Source organism: Colletotrichum lupini, chromosome 2 (genome assembly GCF_023278565.1).
Source record: "Colletotrichum lupini chromosome 2, complete sequence".
Lineage (NCBI taxonomy): Eukaryota > Fungi > Ascomycota > Sordariomycetes > Glomerellales > Glomerellaceae > Colletotrichum > Colletotrichum lupini.
Window position 1 is genome coordinate 7,929,783 of NC_064675.1, and position 22,814 is coordinate 7,952,596.

Genomic DNA, 22,814 nt, shown 5'->3' on the forward strand with positions numbered 1-22,814 from the left:
AGTAACCTAGAATAGTAGCATTACCTCTAATAACTATAGTTATATTAAGTCTTCCGTATTCTAGTAATATTTACTAAAATAAATAGTATACGCAAATATTTCTAGCCCTTATTATAATATCTACCTCCTTCTATAGTAATTAGGATTAACTCGATCTAAGGCTAATCCTAAATTTTATAATTATATAATCGGTTAGGCCGAGGCTATTAATAAAGTTCGTTAATAGTTCTATAACTAAAATATACCTAAGTTAATAAGGCGTAAATAATATAGTTTAACCGACTTAGTAGGGCTATTATTAAACTATTAAGGTCTCTTTCTTCTTAATTATTTAAAGTTCTTTACTAAATTATTATTAAAAACCCTTTTAGAGTCGTTAAGTATTATAGCCTAAATCGGTTCTATATCTAGGGATTTTATACCGTTATATTATTTAGTAAGATTATCGAGCTATATAATCGTTATAATCTTAATAGCAAAGTTATTACTAAATCGATCTTAATATATTTAATTCTGCGATTATAAGTATATCTCCTTTTTAATCGTTTAAGCTTTATATTAGCCCGAAATTGCGTCTTTTTAAGAGGCCTCTTAGCCTATCCGTCTAGGATATATAGCTAGCATAAATATCTAGTATAAATATCTAGTATATATACCTAGAATATATACTTAAAATAAACATCCGGTATAAACATCCGGCATAAATATCTAGTATATATACACACCTAAAATAAACATCTAGTATAAATATCCGGTATATATATTTAGTATATATACTTAGAATATATACTTAGAATATATACCTAAAATAAATATCCGGTATAAATATCCGGTATATATATTTAGTAAATATACTTAGAATATATACTTAGAATATATAATTAGAACATATACTTAGAACATATACTTAAGATAAATATTTGGTATAAATATCCGGTATAAATATTTAGAATATAAAATATTTTATTAGACTACGTATTAAGGTATTATAAAGTAAAGCACGAGTTATAACGAAGTTATACTTTTTTATTTTATGGCGACGTATTGCTTATATAATATAATAAATATTTCTTTTTATTACTATACGTTACGTCTTATATCTAAACCTAACCCTAGGGGTTATTAAGAACTATATATTATAATTCGAACCTACTCTAGAAATATAAATCTTATAGATCTATATTTAAGGTATACGTCTAGGTTCTTATTTTTATTAGATATTTTAGGTATAGATTATATAGCAAATTATTTAGTAAATATCGATTTAGACGAATAACTAAAGCTATATAATAGCGCTTAATATAGTTAAATTCTAATATAAAGGGGCGAACTAAAAAGTTAATTAAGTAAGCTATAATACTACTATCCTATATTTCTTATATCTATATAACTACTATTTACTAAAAAAATATAATTACTCCCGTTCTAAACGATTCCGTTATAATATTAGTTAACTAGAAGTGGGTACTTCTTAAGTAAGAATAGGATAGTTCGAAAATATAATAGTATTAAACCCCGCACGAAACTTTTAACTCGAGCCTTATTTCCTTAAATAGTCGTATTAAAAACTAAGTATTCTTCTTTTTATAAGATTCCCTCCTTTATAATCTTAAAAATAACTCGGCGTTAATTCTTTTTATAATTTACTATGGTATTTATACTCTTTATTACTATTATCTAAGTTCGTAACTCCCTTAAATTATATTACCGATTATTTATATTATTTTTATAACTATTTAAAAATATAATAGTAATTACTTTTACTTCGTTATAGCTTTAATAATAAAATACCGCGGATAATATCGAGTCCGTATCCGAAATAAAAAGTAACTTATAGAAAAAAGCTATATAAATAGTTCTAAGTAGAAATAAGTTAGTTATTAACTCTCTTTTTAAAACTAGTTATTAGTTTATAATATTAAGAAAAAGAAACTCTTTATTTCTCTTATAAGCCTCTTAAATAGACTATAAATATACGTTAAGTTTAGGTCTTTTATTACTAATAACGAATAGTTATAGCGTACTACGTTTTAAATAAAGGTCTATATCCTAAATAGGCTAAGATATCCGACGTTATATATTAAGATAAGACTCCGTATATAGGACTATATTCTATTCTAAATAAAGTAATTTAAGAACTATAATTTTATTAGTCTTGAAATATAAACGAGAAGCTAAAACTATAAATTAGGGGAGTATATTAGGATTCGTTATTATATTTTAGAAATATTATATTATAAAAAGCTATATTTAATATTATTTAGTATCGAATTAAAGTTCTAGCTCGATAACGCGGACTTTAAATATTAAGTTAGACGCTTAGATAGGATAGCGGTTATCTTTTATTATAAGTTATTTAAAACTGGCCCGGAAGGTATTATATAGGCTATTATATTAAAGAAGCGAAATAAATAACTTTATATAGCTCGTATATTCTTTAAAATACCTAAAATATTTAAAGAATATCGATAGCAAAAGGACTACGATATTTAAATTATAAAGATTTTACTAAAAGAATTTCCGTTTAGTTTAGTTAAAGTTCTTAAACGCTTAACCGCTGGTAATAATATTATAGAGATCTTATTTATTTTTAATAAAGAATCTAGGATACTTAAGCTCTAAGAACTATACTATATTTATATTAATTTTAACTAAGTTAGACTTAACTCTTTTAACGATATATAGCTAAATATTATAAATTAGTCCTAAATAATTAATAATTTCCTAAGCTTATCGTTAGTTAGGTCTAGGAAAGAAGTAAATAAAATATAAACCTTATTATATTATAGGCTTATAAATTTATAAAAACTCCCCGTCGATATACCCGATCGGATGCCCATAATACCTATTAGTTTCTTAAATACGCCGCGGAATTATAAATAATTAGTAATCTACCTTACGCCCCTCTTCTAATTAAAAAATAAGAGGTCTTTTAAATAATAGACCTATTATATTTATTAATTCTTTTTATACTATAGTATTTTAAAAAAGGTATCGCTCTCTATAAATACTTTATTAATAATAAAGGGATCGTCTATTATAATAAAAATATAATATCTAAGTAATCTTAGATTTAATCTTATACTTACTCTTTTACTTTATATACGCACCTATGCCGCTATACGTAATTCTAAAGGACGATAAGGAGCCGTATATAGTATTACTATAGGACTATTAAAAAAAAACCTTACTAACTATATCTCTTTATATTTTATTTAGTAAGTTAATTAGTAAATATTTATAGTCGTCTAGTTATACGAATCTAACTTTGGATTTTAAATATTTAACTAAGGATAGGGCTATTTTAAGATGGTGTTAGTAACTAGTAATAATTAACGCTAATATAAGTACGAATTAGTAAGTAAAAGCCGTTTTATTTTTCTATTAAAATAAGAAATCGCTTCGAGACTTTTTAATATCGGGCTATATAATACTATCTACTTTATATTCTAAGTTATTTTCAACGTTTTAAAATAGCTATTTAAAAATCTCCGCTATATTTATTTTTAGATATCCTTAGAAGCTAGGATACTAGTCCTATACTTAGGCCGGCGTTATCCCTAGCCGTATAATAAAGGTCTTACTTTATAATTTAGTACCCTATATATAAGATCTAGATCTAGTTCTTTTAAAAGTCGGCTTTACTATAGGATTAGGATAAAAAAGAAAAACCCTTCTCGTCCTTATAAAAATAGCTTAGTCTCTTAGTATAAAGTATAGTATAATATATATATATATATATAGTTTATTACGCCCTAGCTAAGCTATTAAGGAGTATAATATAATATAAATAGTAAAATCGGATTTAGTTTCCGTTTTAGAATTATTTTATATATAGATATATATAGATCCCTTTACTAACGGGATATATACTAAGACCTGTTAAGTATATTTATTATTTAACCTCTATAATAAAACTAGAATTACTTTTTTATTATATTCTTAGTTTAGACATATATTACGTATTATAGAGGCTATATTTATTATTACCGTTTATAAATATTAGATTATATAATATAGGTCTTATATACGAATATAGTATTAAAGTAATTTCTAACTTTAGCTACTAAAGTTATTAAAAAGGTATTATTAGAGCCTTATTATATACCTTATTAATAAACGGATCTATTAATATCTATACGCAAATTAATTATTACCCATAAAAAAGGTATAGTTTTATATATATATCGCTTCCTCTCTTATAAATATTCTTAATATTCGAGAAGCCGAAACCTACTATAATAGGTCTCTATAAACCTCTAGTAATAGTTATAGTAACTAGTTTATAAATAGAAATATAAGTTAAAATAGCGAACGATAGTACGAATAGTAACGCATAATTAAGAACTACTTTAAAGTATCTATAACCGGCTTTTATAATATTTATTTTTATATATTTAATCGTAGTTATATATATATAGTTAGAACGACTATAGGCCTAGCCTATATAAGTTAAGTTTAAATAGATAAAGTATATTACTAAGAGGATATAATATATAATTAATATTATAATCGTTTTCGCTTTTTATTAAAAAAAAGCTAGGCTAGCGACGACTCTTACCTCTACGTAGTACTAACTAGGAACTTATAAATACCTTTTAGCCCGGGGTATTTATAGAGCGAAAAAGAGTTAACGCTAACTAGCGTTTATTTATTAGTTTAGGTAATAGGTACGTATAGGGCTCCTAAGCCCTACTATTTATAAGCTATAAGGGAATACTATAAAACCTACCCAATTTATAACTACGAAATCGAGCCTATAAATAATAGATATATAGTTTATAAAATAGGATACCCTTAGGGTACTTTTAGGCTATTTTATTAATAAGAACTAAGCTATATTAAGAAGCGAGAAGATAAAAGCGTATAATAAAACCGGGGGAATTAAGAATAATATAAGTAATATAATATAACTAATCCTATTTATAAAAAACAACGAGGTACCTCGGTTAGTTAGAGGGATAATACCGTATTACTTAGTTATCTTAGTAATAGAGAGGATATAAATAAAGGCCCTTTTATAAAACACGGTTAGCTTTATAAAAGAGATTTTATATAGTAATATAAAATAGATTTAATAATTTGCGGGGCGTAGTATATAATAGAAGTAACAGAAGGCTAGATTAGTAAATCGTAAATACGACGCTTTTTATATAGCTCGAGAGGACGGATGCGTATATCGGTCTATTATAAAAACGGGACTTTTTAAAGTAGCTATTAAGGATAGAACCTATAGGGAGATTATTAAAGTTAGCTTAAAAAGTAAATTAGTATTAACTTATAAACTAATAGTACCCCGCGAAAGAAGCGGAATTAAATTTATAGGGATATAAAGTAGAGGGTTTATATAAATAGACGCGCTATGCCTTTACGAAGTATTTTTAATATAAATTAATACTTAGCTATAGTAAAAGAAAGTACGAGACTAAGTAAGATATCATAAAAACGACTTACTAAAGCCTACTTAACGGTACTTAGGATTGCTTTATAAAGTATATAATAAAAATATAAAGCTTTACCCGATAATATAGGAGTATTTTTAAAAAAGACTAACATAGCTTTATTAAGAAGGTATACGCGCGAGCTATATAATAAGCTCTCTTAAAAAAAGCTTAGTATCTTAGCGTAAACGGAAACTTAGAGAGAAAACCTATTATACTTTTTTAGAGAAAAGAGCGCGTCCGATCTTAATAATTAGTTACTAAACGTAGATATTATTAAAAGAATTATTAAGTTTACTATAAGTACGTAGAGGCTAGATGCATAGATTAACTAGTAGCGAAACTATATATAACCTATATTAACATACTAACTGACAATAACCCCTACGTACCCTTATACTATTAATAATAGGACTAGCTTTGGCCGCTAATAATAGGACGCTAAATACTTTAGGAGATAACTTTAAAATAGCCTATTACTAATACTACGAGTAACTATAATATTAGTATATAAAATAAAAAATAATATATACGGAGGTAAATAAAACTGATATAGGCTTCTAGGAGGCAAGGATATAAACGAAAGTAAAGAATATATAAATAATAACACGAGTCCTAAATAGCTTAGCCGGGGCGTAATAAACTATATATATATATATATAGTACTATATTATTTATATATCTATTACGGATCGTATAAATAAGTTTTAATTCGGCGTATATATAATATATTATAAGCCTAGCGAACTAGACTATAAGCCTTTAAGAAGCTAAATAGGATTTAACGATGTATAAATATCTTCCTCTATTACTATAGTTATATATAAAGTTAATAATATTAAAATTTATATATTAACGAGTTTACGATCCTTATAAAAAGTTTATATTCTTATGAATAGGTCTATATAATAGCCTTCTACTAATTACTTATTTTTATTTTACTTTTTATAGTACGCCTCGATATATATTTATTATAAAGAGATCTAGCGATATAACTATAGTAACTACGATACCTTTATATAGTTAATAAGTTTACCCTAGGGATACTATACTTAGTAAACCGTATATAAAGATTATTCGAGTTTTAATTAAAAGAATTAGTAATAAATGCGCTATTGCGGCTAGCTATCCTAAGATAGAGCGAGCGTTTTATAAAGGCTTTTTTATAGACGTATATTACTCTAAATAAAAATATTATTTTATTATTTCTAGTTAGATATTAAGCTACTATAGAGTAGATAGTCTTAATATTAGCTACGATATTAAAAAACGCTATATTAGTTAAAAAGCTTATTCTTTAATATAAATCGCTTTATATAAGTCCTTTTTCTTTTTTAATATTATTATTCTCCTTATTAGAGTTGTAGAGGAGGAAGGTCGATATATATTTTTATAAAAGCCTCTATTTATAAAGCGTTTTACTTAATAAAGCGATTTTTAAAAGTAAGAATACTAAATAAAGCTTTAAACTTATAATACGTATAAACGGACCCTTTATAATAAATATTAATTACGGCATATTTAAGACCTATACGTTATAAGTATATATATACTATTTTCTATTTATTATAAGTAATAGGTAAATAAACGTATTATAAGAGCTATATCTTATTATTTAAAAAAGAAAAACCCCTATTGAGCGTGTTAAATAAGTATTATTTTTTAACTTAAATAATAAAAAGGTCTTAGTTACGTTTCTAAGTAAACTAGCCGCAAAGGGTTTTTTAATAATACTTAATAATTCGTATAAATAGGGTATATATATATAGAGAAGCCCTATTCGGGTTATAAAAAGCTAGATCTAGATTTTATAGAGAGGGTATTAAGGAAGTAGGATTCTCGTTATATAGCTAGGGATAACTCTAGTTTTAATATAAATACGGTATAGATTTTAAATTATAAATAACTTAGAATATAGGGTATTTAATAATATTAACAGTATATAATAAGAGAGTATAGCTAGAACTGACGTTTAGTAAGAGCTAAAATCGGATATTATAAATAGGCTAATTAATAAGCGAGATCCTTATTTTAATACTAAAAACGATTTATAATAAAAAAGTAGTAGTACCTTTTTAGCTTAATTCCTAAATCTCGACCTCTAGGTATATAAGTAAGAGTTAGAAACTAAATATATAAGAAGAAGGCCTCTCGGTATATATAAAGGCCCTTAATTACGTTTTTAAAAATATATAATTCCGGCTTATAAACGTCGATACGGGTTATTAAAAAGAGCCCGGTATAAACTCTATAAAAACGATATAATAATATATATAAGCGTATTATTACTTACTAAAGGTTTTTATAGTAGAAAGTTAGGCGTATTTCTAAAAAACAATTTCCGGATACTAAATAATTATAATATTAATTATATATACGCTATATTATTTCCTTTTTATAATATATTTTATTTACCTAGACTTAACCCACATAATCTAGGCTTAATATTTTTTTATTCATAAATTATTATAATCTATATTAAAAGAATATAGCTATTATAAAAACCGATTATAGATATTTTCGAGGAGCTCTTAATTACGCGCTACTATTCGTACTATTATTTATTATCTTAACTTATATTTTTATTTATAAATTAGTTACTATAGCTATTACTAGAGGTCTACAGAGGCTTATTATACTAGTTTTCGGCTTTTTAAATATTAAAAATATTTACGAGAGACGGAGTAATATATATATAATACTATATAATAAAGGCCTATTTAGGTTCTATTGGTCTTACGAGGGCTAGGCGTCTAAAGCCGACGTAAATACTATTTATATGTTTAGTATTATTATTTACTTAAACCGGCGCTATAAGCTCTTTTTAGATTACTTAATATCCTAAACTTATTTTTAACTTATGTTTAGAAAAGCTAGAGACTACTTGTTAAACACGGTACTATTTATATAGAGGATAAACGAGATACTTTTTTTATAACTAAGAGAAGTACCGTAGTGCCTAAATAGTAGAACTTAAAACCTTCTTTGAACGAGATGGTTAACTCTGGATCTGTAACGTATGTATGAGATGCTTATTGGAACACCTGGCCTTGCCAGATGAGTCCCTCGTCAATTAGTTTGTTGGCGTCTTCTGCCCTTGAGAGCTCCACGACCACTAATGATGCCGTCTTTTTGCTGGCTGATTGGGTCAGCCAGCCTACGTATTTGATATCCGCTCTGGGGATGAATGCTTTGTTGTCCTGCAGCAGGTCGTCTCTGATTTCTGTAAAGCGATCTATGTTCATGGAGCTGGTTCTGATGCCGTGCGCCAGCACTCCGTAGGTTGGGATCCTCACGGCGGCCCCGTTGCCGATGTGGTTTTCCCAGTCCTTGGCAAACTGCCGGAGGGCCTCTATGTCTTTTGTCGTTGCTGTCTTGACGCTCAAGTCGCCGCTCTTGAGTTGATTGGCGGACACGGTCTTGAGCTTGCGGATGTGCTCGTTGCTGCTTTGTTCGATGGCGCGGTCTACGTGCGCCTTGAGGCTACGGGGGTTCATAGCTCCTATGCTGGCAATAGTAATAGGGTCTCGAATGTTCACTATGATTTCACGCAGAATCTGGGTCTGGGACGCTCTCTGGTTACAGGGGTTATGCATGCTCTCTATAAGTCCTCCTCGGGCGGCTACGCTAGCATATAACTACACGGTGTTCCCCTAATTCATCGGCTCTAGTGCTTTAATATCCTTTATAACCTTAACCGCCAGCTCGCTAGCTTTCTAAGCCTCCTTGGTAGCCGCGCTAGCTGCGCGTGTTATGTTAGTATTTTCTTTTAGCTCGGCCGTATTCTACTATATAGTAATCCTAATGGTTCTTAATTCGTAAATATTACTCTCGTAGGCTGTCTTGTTTTTTATACGTAGATTCTTAATAGCTTAGTAGAGGTGTCTAAGCTCGGGTAATTTTTGTAATTTAGTTAGTAGGGAGATAGTAGTAATGAGAGTAAGTCTTACGGCTTTCGGGTTAAGGGGGTGTTTATTTGCGGTGTCGATTGATTTAAGTGCTGTCTAAAGGTGTCTGCTAAGTTGAGTAGCGTGCTCTCGATAGTGCGTTAGCCATGTTTGCTCCTGGGGCCATGGGGTTGCTATGGTGCCTACGTTGTTATGGGCTTTGCGACGAGCACACGGCTATCTAATTAACCTTTCGGAGTGTATTGTGGCGCTGTTTTTTGCTCCGATCTTAAAAATTTCGTTCTCGCTGTTGTTAATGTTTTTCATCTTATTTAGTACGCTATATATGCAGAAGGATAGGAACATAGGGTGACTCCTACGGAACGGAAGAACTATGGGCAAGTCACGTGTAGATAAGGAATAGTGATCGCGCAATAAGGTAATTACTATAGTTACTCTAAGTGAGCGCTTACTAGTATCCACTAAGCGATTACTTAATAAATAAGGTAATTACTAATAAAGGATATATTTAGGATCGGGACTTATATATAGTATAGCCTTGAGCCGGGCTTAAGGATAGACCTTCTATAACTTCTTTAGTAATTAACTTAGTATTAGAACTTACGATCATTTTTAGTTACTTTTACTAAGAACCCCTTTTAACGAGACTATAATTAATTACTAAAGCCTTACTTACTTTCTAACTTATAAATATAGCTTTAGGGAAGCTATTTATAACTACGATACTATTTACTTAGTACTCGTAACCTTAACTTCTGCTAATATACTTACTACGACTAGCTAGCCGTAATACTAAGCCTTTATCGCTTTTAGAAAGAAGTATAATTTTTTTTTAAGCTAATTAGAGGTAGAGAATGTCATGCGTCCCTAAGAGCCATGCGTCCGTATTAATTCGTTATACGTCCTTATTAATTCCCTAAAGAATATTCTGATTTTAAAAAACGATTTAGAAAAAAATTAAATTAAAGTAATAGCGGGAACTAAGGATAAATAAAATACGTAGTAGTTATAAGGTATAATTTAAAGAATAATATAAAGAGACGACGTATTATAGAGTAAGTAGCCTTAGCTTACGGCCCTCTATGCTATATACCCTTTAGGAGGTCCGTAGTAAGGGCCTAGATCCTTCTGCTATGACGTTAAATACAACAATAACAACAACAATAATAATAATAATAACAGTACGAGCTTTATTAATAGTCGGCATAGCTGGCTAAATATCTCAGGTATATTAGGTTTACCACTCTTTATAATATCATTCTTAATATATTCCTATTTATATAGGTTTAGACACGATATATATTCTATCTCATAACTCACTAGAGCGTATACTACGATCTCCCTCGGTCTTTAGAATAGCCATACTTTCGTGCTACTCTGGGCGAGATCGAGGGGCCCTTTGCGCCCCTTAAAAAAGGCTAGTCTTATCTTCTGGACCTTTTTAAGGACCCGAATAGCACCGTTTATATAACAAATGGCATTATAAAGGGTTTCTTAACATTTCTCTTAGCCCTTAAAGTCGTTATCTGCGCTTAGTTATTCTTTATTATCCGTATATCTATATGGGTAATCAAAGGAGCCCCTACTAAAGACGTAAGAAGCGATAAGGATATCGACGAGGAAGAAGAGGAAAAGTTTAAATACGAAGAGATGGAAGCGGTCGCGGAGGAAGTGGACGTAGAGTCTATTGACTTGACGTCGTGGGAACACTCCAATGACAGGCCGTCCAGCAACAGAGCGAGCGGCGTCAGAGCTCTCAGCGGCCGGAGGGGGATCCTCAACCGAATCGGGTGTGAGAAGCAGATAGATTAATAGCTATGGGTACTTAACTGTTGACGGTCTCATTTTGACGATCAATCTCGATAAGTACGTAACTCGATCAATTTCAACCTCTATTTTGGGATGTCTTGCCCGCAATTCTTGTTTTGTTTAGACAGTCAGCCGCATCTTACCAGATGACATGTCGAACCAGTAGACAAATTTACCATTATGACTGAATCCAGTAACCCAGATCCGCCCACAGCTTACACCTATCTCCTCTTCCCCCTTCCCAAGACAAGCCATCGACAACTCGGAAGTCAGCTTTCCCACTCTCAGGACTTGTCAAGTTCAGGTTCAGCATGGCGTGCGTCGAGCTATTCAGTCGCGTGTTCATCGACCCCCACGGCAGCCACTGGGACTTTTGCGCCGCAGAGACATCTTCACCGACTTGACTGACTGCCCGCGCGACATCTTCGGCCAGAGTGGGGTCTCCGTCGATCACGAACCGACCCCACATGCTCTGGAACGCGATTCTAAACCCGACGCTCTCGTCGGCGCCGTCAGTGTCGTTAGTTCCTTGCACGTCTTTCATGAGAACGTCTAGGTCATCATCGTGGAAAGACGGCGGTGGCGAATACTGGTAACGCCATGCCTGTTTCCCTCCACCCGCAGTGTCACTGTTGAGGGCAAAAGCGTCCGCGAGCCACATGGCGGGGCAGACGAATGTGACCTCCGCGTAGAGGTTGTACGCCGCCTGTAGCCATCCTGAGGCGATTTCTGAATGGCTCGTAGCGAATGGAGCAGTCAACCCGTTGGTCGGGTACAATGAGCCCGAGATGGATTCATCTCCAATATCATAAATCTCCATGATGGCACTCATGTTTGCGTCTGTCAACAGCGGATAGCTCCGTCGTATGAGAGATATAAACTTGTCCCGAGCAGTAATGTCTGTTGGGACGAACAGTGTCCCCTCATTGGCGTTGTTCTGTCGCATAATTATGTTAGCATACCAAAGTTGTATGGTTCAAATTGATAACTCACTCCTGAGAGAATAGCCTTCCCATTCACTTGACCCTTCAAAAGCTGCTCCGTCGGCCTTTGCGTGATGAATTTGCCATCAGTCACAGGCAGGAAAGCCCACTGACCCCACCTGGCTCCCATACTCACAAACGCGCTAGCGTTCTGGAGGGTATTGCTGTCAACATTTTGTAAGCAAGTAAAAACGCTCCCGTTCTTTGTGGTCCTAGCATCCAGGCATCCGGCTTTGGTAGCCAAATCATAGTATGCCTGAGAAGGTTGCATATCATCATGATCCCTACAACATAGTGTCAATACGTTAACTTCGGTCAGGTTGAGCGCAAGACCGTGAATCTTACCACTGAGTGGGCAGATACGGGCTCGATACAATGGCGCGTTGAAACAAGAAGGTTTCATCAGAGCCGCTGTGGGCCATCGTCATAAGCATCACACCACCTCCACCGGCAGACTCTCCAGCGATGGTGACGCGAGCAGGGTCGCCTCCAAAGAGATGGATGTAGTCCTGCACCCAATCCAAAGCGAATCGCATATCGTGAATGCCGGCGTTGGGTACCCCGAAATGACGAATCTCAGCTGACGAGGCAAAGCCAAAAGCGCCGAGCCGGTACTGGATGATGACTGTCACAAAGCCGTTGCCTACCGTCTTGGCCATGTGCGAAAAATCATAGTTGGCAGCCCAGTCCTGGCCATATCCGCCACCATCTGTCGCTAATCAGCTTTTCTGCGGACGGTTTGCTGATCCGAGAAGTGATCAAGGTGAAAGTGGCAGGCTTACGAATCCAGAACAGCACCGGTAGCCGAGTCTTGTTGGCAGGAGTAAACACATTCAGAAATAGACAATCCTCATCACCCATGGCGTCTTTCTCGAACGTATAGTTGGGTACACTATTGAGAGTCAGCTTCTTGAAATTGACAGTCAAGGCATCCCCACTGACATTGGCCCCGGCGGCGACTGAGGGCATCTAGGCGGATTTTGAGTAGCGGGCAAGACTCTGTCTCCTGTTTGTCCACGAGCTGGTCTTTTGGGAAGCTGCCATCTTCCAGGCTTTGCTGCATAGCGTATTCTGCAAGGGGAACTTGAGCTTAGCAGCTGTCCAAGCACTCTGTGCGGTTTCCACGTCCTTACCCTCTGTAGCTGAAGATGTCGAATGAGGAGTCATAATAGCCCTCATAACGAGCATATCCTAGGTCAATAACTGGTGCTTTCGTGGCGAAATTGCTTGAGGCTGTTTGCTCTCGGATGTAAAGACCCCGCTTAGCAATCTTATTTGAATAATGAGGGACATCATGTGCCACGGCAACTGACGCCAAAACGAGCAGCAAGTGCCACAAAATCGCCATCTTGGCCTGACTGAACAAAACGATATTAGATTCCTAAGCATTATGGTGAACTTATGCTGGCTGCGGTAGGAAAGATATCTTATCGCGTGGCTGCTTCACCAATATGACAGACCAAGTGTTGAAGCATGGGCCCTCTCTATAACCTTTGAAGGTGGAGTAAGAGTGGCTCCCATCGATTTGATCGTGTCGTCAAGACAAGCCTGGTGATGACTTCTGATAAAGTTTGCATAAATTGACTGGCCTGTTTCCGGAATAGCCTTCCATGCCTTCGGAAGTACCGAAGGAGTTTTCAGCCGATTGAGCGGTGTGCCTCAGTGCTGTTACATTCTCCGTATTGATGCTGACTGACCAGGGCAGACGACGGTCTGGCAACTCGTTGTAATTTGATAAGCCGTGGCCTTGCATGGCACTGCCGGTCTGGAAGCTAGATTTTCTGATTCGCTAGCCGGCGACGAGACTTTGAGACGAGTGGCCGGAAGGCCAACCGTCCATCTCCTCAGCCCGAAACGGTTCTTCTCAACTACTTTTCCCGAAGACGAGCATGTGGACAAAATATGTAAAAGGTTTGATCTTCCCTTTCTTCCCTATGGATGGAGGAAAAACTTAAGTTAAAACGTTATTTTCCTCCTTGAACAGCCATGATCCCGTACTCAAAGCCTTTCCAGCCGCCCAACTCGTTGCAATACGTCGACAATGTCTTGAAGACAGGAAAGTTGGCTCAAGGGCCGTATACACAAAGGTGCGAGGAATGGCTAGAAGATATGATGCAAGCCGGAAAGGCTTTTCTGGTGACCTCCGGGACGACAGCGCTCGAGATGGCCGCCATGGTTATCGATATTCAAGCAGGTGACGAAGTCATCTTTCCCAGCTATACGTTCGTGTCCACGGTCAACGCCTTCGTCAGCCGGGGGGCCACGCCTGTGTTTGTCGATATCGAGAGGGACACGATGAACATGGACGCAAATCTGGTCGAGGCTGCAATCTCCGAAAGAACGCGGGCCATTGTCCCGGTCCACTACGCCGGTATCTCGTGCGACATGGACGCACTGATGGACATTGCGTCCCGTCACAACCTTCTCGTTGTGGAAGATGCAGCACAGAGCCTCACTTCCAAATATCGCGGTGTGTATTCTGGCACTATTGGGCACATCGGCTGCATCAGCTTCCACGAGACGAAGAACGTCACGTCCGGAGGCCAGGGCGGTGCCGTTTTGATCAACCGGGACGACTTGGTCGAGAGGGCCGAGGTCGTCTACGACAACGGCACCAACAGAGTAAAATTCTTCCGCGAAAAGTTGCCAATGTATGAGTGGCAGGACATCGGATCCAACTATGTCATGTCCGAGGTGCTTGCCGCCCTCCTGTGGTCCCATCTCGAGATGGCGCAATTCATCCAGCAGACCAGGCTAAGGATCTGGAATACATACCAAGCCTCGCTCAAGCCGCTGTCAGAGTCTTCGGGAGAGTTCTTCCTGCCAAAAATGCCAGAAAGCTGCGAGCACAATGGTCACATATTCTACCTCAAGCTGCGGGACGCATCTCGTCGTCCGGGCTTCGTTCGGTACATGAAAGAGAACGGGGTATCTGTATCTTCCCACTACTCTCCCCTCCATATGTCAGCGATCGGGAAGAAGATTGGGAAATTTTTTGGAAAAGACGAGAACACTTCCGTGGCAAGCCTTCAACTTGTGCGTCTGCCCATCTTTTTTGAGATGAGCGACGAAGAACAGAACAAGGTTATTTCACTGGTACAGAGTTACTTTGGGCGCAAGGCGTCGAGGCTTTAGATCGACACGACGCAGTAAACGTACAGATCATTGAAAAAAAGATGTCAATAGTTTCTTCGGAAGCAAGATCCATCCAATCAGCTCATCTTTGACGAAATCCGCAATCCAATCTCAGTCTTCAACATGCCTTTTCTCGCCAGAACTTGAAGCGTCTGGGATCGGTGCTGGCCGATCAGTCTCTCGACCTGATCTTCTTGTACACCCCGTAACAAGACGTGGATATGATCTAAAGCCTTGACACTTTGCCACGCTGCCTTCTGCTTGAACCATAGTAGATTCTCGCACCTTGTGCAGCCCAGACCCCCTCCAAACGTGCGGTCCAGAAAGGCCTCGATCAATCTGGCCGACTCCTCTGTCGGCAGCCCCGTGTCCGGGTCCACCGCTATCTTGCTCTTCGACCACATGACCAAGTGCATGATGCCATCATCAAAAGCGTACGGCCAGTCGTTCCAGAGAATCTTCCAGTCGTGTGGGTCCGCGAAGGGCACATCGTCTCGGGCGGCAATGGGGTTCTGCCAGCGCAACTTCTCACGGCGCACAAACTCCAAGACAGATCCGTGGGATTTTCCGACCTCGGCGAGCCACAGAATGTAGTTCCGCAGGTCCTGGGGTGCTCTGTTGAGCTGTCCCATCTCGCCAGCGGCTTGATTGGAAACTTCTCAGCGGAGCCCTGGACAGAAACATCTCGGCCAAAGCCGGTCAAGGGGGAGACCTACCGATCACGTTCTGGACTTCGTCCCATGTATGAGATCGAAACGCCTCACACTGACCTCGCAGGGCCCGGATATCTGCTTCGGTAAGCTTGAAAGGGGGGTCTTTGATGAGCGCCTCGATATCCATAGCGGGCGTTAGAATTGATGTGAGGCAGGGGTGCTGGTATGGAGTGTAAGTCGTTGTCCAGGACTGGAGACTAAAATTTGTCACTAATTAAGTCAACTTATAATCGGGTTCGGATCCCACAACTCCCCGTTGACAGGGGTTCGTCCGTTCCACCTAAAGTTTGGGCAATATAAGCTTTCTGGTCGACGGCGCGATTGACTCAGGTCCAACAGCATTGTGGATAGCAGACTGCACGTACAAAGCAACGCCAGACAGTATTCGTACTTAAGTAGATGTCGGGTTATCCAAAGTTATCCGCTTCATTTCGATCCAATAGGACATTCCACCACTTGCTTCCATAACGTCATGTCCGCACAGCCAGTGACCCTGTGGTGCACCTTGCACCCTGCTGCAGGAAAAGAAGGCGAGGTACGCACCCCAGTTGCCGAAGCACCAACTCGTTGCGGTGAGCCTGACATGGTATCCAGTGTCGCCAAGTCCTTCTTGATCTCGCTGCCAAGGTCTGCGAGGTCGAAAGTACCTGCTTGCGATATGAGGTGTTTGAAAAGGTTGAGAACGCGTCGGCGCCCAACAAGATCGTGTTTTACCTCCTTGAGCAGTAAGCCGAACAATGTCCCAAGGATTGCTTTCTGTCTTCTTCTATGACTGACTGTGCTGTGTGTTCGCCGCCACTTACAGATGGCCAAGCCAAGCAGATTTGGATAGGCACACCCAGAGAGACTGGCTAGTGGCTATCAGACAACGGTTCGACGAGGGTCTGCTGGCCAAAGACGAGCTGATTGAAAATGTGTCTGAGATCGGAGGCTTCGCTAGCCGATCATAGTATAAGAGTGCACGTCCTCGGCTCACCTACACGGCCTTCTTCCACGACGGATCTTAGCTGTCAGTCAATAAAATTGTCTTGTCTTAATCCTTCCAACTTGCGCGAAATTCTGCATCCTCAAGTGCAAAGTGCCCGTATCCCACGTCGTTAAGCCAACACACATGTGCGAGTTGGAGAAAATTTCCCCCGCATCCAGTCACCTTGGTCACAAATGGGACGGAAAACATAATCCGTAGTCACATTTTTGTTCACATTTCGGTGCTTGTGTAAACACACTGACTGCATCTCCAACTATGGCGACCCTTTCGTGCGTAGAAGGGCTAGAACAGCAGTATCCGCCACAACTGGAGCTAGAACTTGTTCACGTAGTACGTATGGTGAAACGTTGGATTTCATATGTCCTGTCGTTATGAACGCTAATGATTTCGAACCCTCGCAGTTCTTTCGCCACGGTATGTATGACGCTTCGGCCGTCCTCTAAGCCTCTCGGGCCTGCCCTTGTACTGAATGATGGTCTTCTTCGAACAGGAGAGCGGACGCCAAATGCAACCCGTTTCCAAAACGTGAGTGCTTTTGTACATCTACCGTCATTGAATATATCTCTAATGAAATAACTAGGCGGGTGGTCAAACAGGTAAGACCTCTCGACTTCTGCTGGGCCTTTGTTAGAGAGCGAGTATATTCTAAGTCCATAATTTGCTTAGACTGGCCTTTCAACCAAAACGCAACGACCCCGAACGCGCTTTTCTACGGTACTGGACCAAAGCTGATCCCAATCAATGATGAGATTGGGAAACCATCACTCCCAGACGGCGGTCGTTCTATTTACTGGTTTGTCTAGTCATTGGTTTATGTCTTCAGGTCACCCAGACTCATAAGTCAAACAGTGCACATGGCGAGTTGACAGACACAGGACGAATCACTGCGATGAAGCTTGGACGTCAACTTCGCAAGCTATACGTCGAGCAATTGAACTTCATGCCTGCGACGCTTGACGACCCCGCCATGATCTGCTTGCGAAGCACGCAGTATCAGCGAACCTTCTCCACTATGCAGCATGTTTTTCGCGGGCTTTATCCGTCACAGTTCATCAACGGACACGAGGAAGATATCAAGGTCTTCGTGGCAGATCCTCGAGATGAAACACTCCTTCCCCCGGAGGATTTCGACGAACGCTTTGCCGAATTACTTCAAGAATTCACCAGGCGAGCTGCCATAAAGTGTGAGTCGTTCGCACCATTTCTATCTACACTGTGAGCTCCAATGTTGGCAACGTGATGCTGACGCTCTCATGACTTTGACGGAGAAGGGAACTCTTCTCCAGAGATGCAATTTATAAACAGACAGATAGGACGCTGGATGCCAAATGGCATTCCTGTCGCCGTAGACTCCAAGCCTCTGAAGCTACATGGGGTTCTGGACACGATATCGGCGGTCTCAGCGACACCCAGACCCGGGGATTACCTCCCTGCGGGATTCCTCGACCCCAAAATGCGAGTCATCATGGAGAAGATCTGCGCAGAAGAGGAATTCGCTGGATACGTCTACAGCGAAGAGTTCCGTAGCCTCGGGGTCGGAAGGATACTGGGGGAGATCATCCAACGCATGTCATCCGTGGCGAACCAGGTGGACCAGGTATCTGACAGAACCAAAGCCCCACGCATGTTGCTTTTTGCGTGCCACGATTCCACGATTGCCGGTATGTTGGGTTCGTTGGGCGCGATGAAGGACCCGGACTGGTTTTGGCCACCGTACACCGCTCATATCACAATGGAGCTTTTTCGTCGTGTTGGAGAAAATGCTGCACAATGCGAAGCGAGCATTTTGAACGGCTGCACCTGGTATGTCCGCCTGAAGTACCAAAGTCAGACCGTAACCTTGCCATGTGGCTCCGGAGAGGGTAACCATTTCCCCGAATACCAAGATATTCGCACGCTTGTAAGTGTAACCACGACCACGAACTGAATAGCTTGATATTTGGTAAGATTTCGAGCACTCGGAATTATTATCAGTCAACAGCCGTATTCGATAATTGCTTACTTGTTTGCTTTATAAAGGCGGCTTTCAAAGATGTGATCGAAAGTTTTGCACCAAGTGGCTCTTCGTCTGTCAGGAACACGGAGGCTTCCAGGAAACATTCGCGGATCTAGTATTATACAGGACACCAGAGATGACTTCCGATGTTCCCTCGTTTTCACGTATGATAACATAGTTACATGAACGTAGCTAGCGACTTACAGAGAAACGCGTCACACATATTTCAAGTTCCCTCCCATCATTCCCAATCATTGCAAGACACCTCATGATGAGCACAGACATAACTGATCTGGGACCGTACATGCGCACGTAAATACAGTCAAGAGATTCTTTCCTCGCCAGTGTGTGGGACTTCCCTGATGACACGGGCCGGGTTACCGGCAACGGCGACGAAGTCCGGAACGTCTTTTGTGACGACGCTGCCCGCCCCGACAGTGACGCCTCTACCGATGGTCACGCCGGGGAGGACGATACAGTTGCCACCAAACCAACAGTCGGAGCCAATCTTGATAGGCTTCCCATACTCGGGGCCCCTAGTGCCGTTCCGCAGGACGGGATCCAGGGGGTGTGCAGCGCTGTAGAAGGAACAGTTGGGACCGATGAGCGTACGGTCACCGACCTCGATTGTGCACGTGTCAATCCACACACTGTTGAAGTTGATGTAGACGTTCTTGCCCAACCTAGGTAAGGAGGCAAGTTTGATGATCAGTTTCTGTCTACAAGTCGTCAGGGTTGGGGCGGGTTAGCTACTGGACTCACTTGACGTTGTAACCATAATCCATCCTCACAGGCCCATCGACCCAGGGCTCATCCGCCAGGTTCTTCTCCTCTTCCTCCGCGCTCGTGGCTGGGGCCGGGAGGGGGCGAACATCTCGGACTATGCTGGGGTCAAGCAGAGTCAGCGATGATCCTGGGTACATGTACTACTAAGCGCTGGTGCTGGAGAAGGGAGGGCGGGAGGGTGCGCCAAATTACTCCTTCACCATCGGTACCAGCTCTCTTCGAGAAACATGGCCGGCACGGTTGAACTTTTCGCAAGCGGCGGAGCAACGTTGTCGGTCGGCAATGAGGTCAGGTGTAAAAGCATAATACAGCTCCCCAGCGGCCATGCGGGCCCTGTTCTGCTCGAGGTCGGGCTCGTGTCTTGCCATGGCGTACAGTGAGGTGTATTCTTCGGATAGCATAGGACTTGTCAAAGAAAGAGTTTCTGATGAGTGCCTCAGAGAGAAGACAAATTGGCCCATAGGTATCTGGACTTCACGAAGAGGGGCTTGTCAGAAGTCTGACCGAAAGAAACCAACTCATGTTGCCTCCGAGAAATATCTGTCTAGGATGGATAGCGGTCAAATCTCGGCTACTCCGCAGGATGAGGTCTCTCCATAAGGCATGCATATGGTCGATGTCGAGGTTTGCAGTGTGCCCATTGAGGCGTGATGGGCCACCTACCGCGGGTCATCCTGTTGTCAAAGAGGGGTTTCTTACGTTTCCCCACCCAAAGCTCAAGGCGTAAAAGAAGACGAGGGGAGTGGGGGGAAGAAAATGCATAAGGTCGAAAGAAAACTATGTAAGTACTACATAGTAAACAAGCAGTGCCACGCAAAAGGGAACTCTATTTCTCGCTCAGGGGTCTTAGATTGTATGTGAGGGGCATTAGGAGCGGTGTTACTTGAACTCCCCGTAGTCAATGCAGGGATTCACAGTGATTAGTCTCGAGATCGGCATTGGATAAATTGATCTAGAAACCAGACTCGTCAAACCTATTCAAAGAAACTTTATCCAAAGCCCATGACCATCATTTTTCAGTTGACAGAAAGTTAAAGCTATCGACCTGACGATATGGGGTTAACGGTGGCCACGGGAACGGGGTCATGACTAGCCAAAACGTTCAAGAGACACCGCCGGAGTATTCCAAGGTGATGCCAGCGTTCGCAACGGCCTCGGCACGGCGGACATGGACATTACGATGCCGTGTGGGGCGATCCCGGTCGTGCCTTGTTAAGCTTTCGGCTCTCGAGCTTCGTATATGGGTCGGCCCCCACGACTTCTACCGTCCCGGGGCATCGACCGGCGGAATGTAACCTTGAACGGCTATAAAAGCCTCATGTTCAAGCAAGTGTGCAATGGGACAAACTGATTCAAACTATCTGTACAATGGAAAGCCAACAAAATCCCTCATTTCATGACCCAGCTGCTGGAGCCGTAGAAAAAGCGACGAATTCCCCGACTCCAACGCAGGAGGTAACCCCGGTCCCGTCTTCGGACAATGCGTTCCCACCCATCCGCGAAGCATGGAATCGCCCCGGACCCAATGCCTTCAGAGTGGCCAGCTGTTTCTGGAGCCTCTTGAATCTGGGTGCCTTTGATTCTGCCTATGGAGTACGTCCACCTCATCCTCTAAACCCCCGGTGGTGTGCATGCTTCCGCTGCCCCGTTGTACGAAGTTTACTATAATGGTTGCGTTTCCCTCAACTGACTCGCTCTTCACAAAATAGGCAATCCTTCCCCACGTGAGTCAGCATCAAGTAATCTGTGACTTTTTGTCTGCGTGTGGTGCGGGACGACCCTCGGCTAAACTACCCGGCCGTGATCTAGCTCCAGAAAGCTTACAACGTCAACTACATCACCGTGTCCCTGATGTTCCTTTCCCCTCTGGTAGGATATGTCGCCTCGGGAGTTCTCAACACCAGAATCCACAACGCTATCGGCCAGCGTGGCTTGGCCGTCCTCTGCGGCGGGGCCCACGTCCTATCTGCCGTGATCAGTATACTGCACCCGCCGTTTCCTGTGCTTGTGGCCTCATTCATGCTTGGCGGCCTAGGCAACGGGCTCGCCGATGCCGCGTGGAATGCCTGGGTTGGGAATCTGGAACGTCCGAATGAGCTGCTCGGTTTCTTGCATGCTGCTTACGGCGTCGGAGGTATCTTCAGCCCCCTGATTGCCACGGCCATGATCGCTCGAGCATCCATGCCGTGGTACACTTTCTATTACGCTGTAGTGAGTGGCTCCTTTGTTGTCTCTGCTAAGCCTCTTTGGTTTAATCGACTGACTCGGTACGCAAGTTGGGAATATCGCTCATCGAACTTATTGCTTTGACTTCGGCGTTCTGGAACCATACTGGGCGCCGCTACCGAGACGAAATGGCTTCCTTGGAAGGATCGGACGGCAACATTGTGAGCATGCGCAAGACCCTGACTACCCTCCCCGAAGCTCGTATTGCCTGGCTATCGGCGTTATTCGTGCTTATCTACATCGGCGTCGAGGTGTCCGTGGGTGGTTGGATCGTAGAGTTCATGCTGCACGTCCGTAAAGGCTCCGCTTTTGCCAGCGGCATGTGTGCCACCGGCTACTGGCTCGGCATGACCGTTGGTCGGATCGTGTTGCCCTTCGTGACGAACCTCATCGGTCCCAAGATCGGCGTATCTGTAAGTCAATTCCCCGACCTTCTGTCGTCCACGCGTCCGACTTACCCATGTGCTCTTCCTCAAGGTTTATCTCGCTCTCGCCATAGCTGCGGAGCTGATTTTTTGGCTGGTACCCAACTTCTACGCTTCCGCCATCGCAGTCGCTTTCCAGGGCATGTTCATCGGGCCCATGTTCCCACACGCGATCTCAGTCGTCACCAGTCTACTGCCCGCTTCTCTACATGTCATGGTCATTGGATTCATTGCGGCCTTGGGTGGTTGCGGGGCGTCACTATTACCATTTGCGGTGGGCATACTAGCACAGCGGTTCGGCGTGGTAGCTTTGCAGCCATTCGTTCTCGCATGCCTGTGTCTCTCACTGATTGTCTGGCTTCTCATACCCCACAAAAAGGACAAGAATGTACAGTAGTGCCAGT

General features: G+C 40.8%; 8 protein-coding genes across 8 annotated transcripts; 4 read left to right on the forward strand and 4 right to left on the reverse strand.

Moving 5' to 3' along the window:
* Window positions 1-8,473: 8,473 nt before the first annotated feature.
* On the reverse strand, window positions 8,474-9,037 carry CLUP02_04715 (uncharacterized protein; the record flags this gene model as incomplete). The annotated part of the gene is made up of 1 exon (XM_049283726.1): window positions 8,474-9,037. The coding sequence occupies one exon, from the start codon at window positions 9,035-9,037 to the stop codon at window positions 8,474-8,476; it is 564 nt and encodes a 187-aa protein (XP_049140869.1).
* Window positions 9,038-10,999: 1,962 nt separating this feature from the next.
* On the forward strand, window positions 11,000-11,308 carry CLUP02_04716 (TLC domain-containing protein; the record flags this gene model as incomplete). Its single annotated transcript, XM_049283727.1, has 2 exons — window positions 11,000-11,141; window positions 11,217-11,308. 2 exons carry the CDS (start codon window positions 11,000-11,002, stop codon window positions 11,306-11,308), a joined length of 234 nt encoding a protein of 77 aa, XP_049140870.1.
* A 28-nt stretch (window positions 11,309-11,336) lies between these two features.
* On the reverse strand, window positions 11,337-13,489 carry CLUP02_04717 (carboxylesterase; the record flags this gene model as incomplete). The annotated part of the gene is made up of 6 exons (XM_049283728.1): window positions 11,337-12,095; window positions 12,152-12,425; window positions 12,487-12,850; window positions 12,924-13,033; window positions 13,084-13,212; window positions 13,275-13,489. The coding sequence occupies 6 exons, from the start codon at window positions 13,487-13,489 to the stop codon at window positions 11,337-11,339; spliced, it is 1,851 nt and encodes a 616-aa protein (XP_049140871.1).
* A 638-nt stretch (window positions 13,490-14,127) lies between these two features.
* Window positions 14,128-15,276, forward strand: CLUP02_04718 (uncharacterized protein; the record flags this gene model as incomplete). The annotated part of the gene is made up of 1 exon (XM_049283729.1): window positions 14,128-15,276. One exon carries the CDS (start codon window positions 14,128-14,130, stop codon window positions 15,274-15,276), a length of 1,149 nt encoding a protein of 382 aa, XP_049140872.1.
* A 77-nt stretch (window positions 15,277-15,353) lies between these two features.
* CLUP02_04719 (uncharacterized protein) lies at window positions 15,354-16,116 on the reverse strand (the record flags this gene model as incomplete). The annotated part of the gene is made up of 2 exons (XM_049283730.1): window positions 15,354-15,919; window positions 15,993-16,116. 2 exons carry the CDS (start codon window positions 16,114-16,116, stop codon window positions 15,354-15,356), a joined length of 690 nt encoding a protein of 229 aa, XP_049140873.1.
* A 345-nt stretch (window positions 16,117-16,461) lies between these two features.
* Window positions 16,462-18,904, forward strand: CLUP02_04720 (acid phosphatase; the record flags this gene model as incomplete). The annotated part of the gene is made up of 11 exons (XM_049283731.1): window positions 16,462-16,524; window positions 16,584-16,714; window positions 16,795-16,905; window positions 16,940-16,998; window positions 17,069-17,171; window positions 17,255-17,391; window positions 17,468-17,502; window positions 17,558-17,573; window positions 17,644-17,770; window positions 17,827-18,161; window positions 18,249-18,904. The coding sequence occupies 11 exons, from the start codon at window positions 16,462-16,464 to the stop codon at window positions 18,902-18,904; spliced, it is 1,773 nt and encodes a 590-aa protein (XP_049140874.1).
* A 391-nt stretch (window positions 18,905-19,295) lies between these two features.
* CLUP02_04721 (galactoside O-acetyltransferase) lies at window positions 19,296-20,160 on the reverse strand (the record flags this gene model as incomplete). The annotated part of the gene is made up of 3 exons (XM_049283732.1): window positions 19,296-19,656; window positions 19,736-19,853; window positions 19,998-20,160. 3 exons carry the CDS (start codon window positions 20,158-20,160, stop codon window positions 19,296-19,298), a joined length of 642 nt encoding a protein of 213 aa, XP_049140875.1.
* Window positions 20,161-21,127: 967 nt separating this feature from the next.
* On the forward strand, window positions 21,128-22,807 carry CLUP02_04722 (uncharacterized protein; the record flags this gene model as incomplete). Its single annotated transcript, XM_049283733.1, has 5 exons — window positions 21,128-21,352; window positions 21,469-21,483; window positions 21,569-21,970; window positions 22,036-22,398; window positions 22,463-22,807. 5 exons carry the CDS (start codon window positions 21,128-21,130, stop codon window positions 22,805-22,807), a joined length of 1,350 nt encoding a protein of 449 aa, XP_049140876.1.
* Window positions 22,808-22,814: the final 7 nt, after the last annotated feature.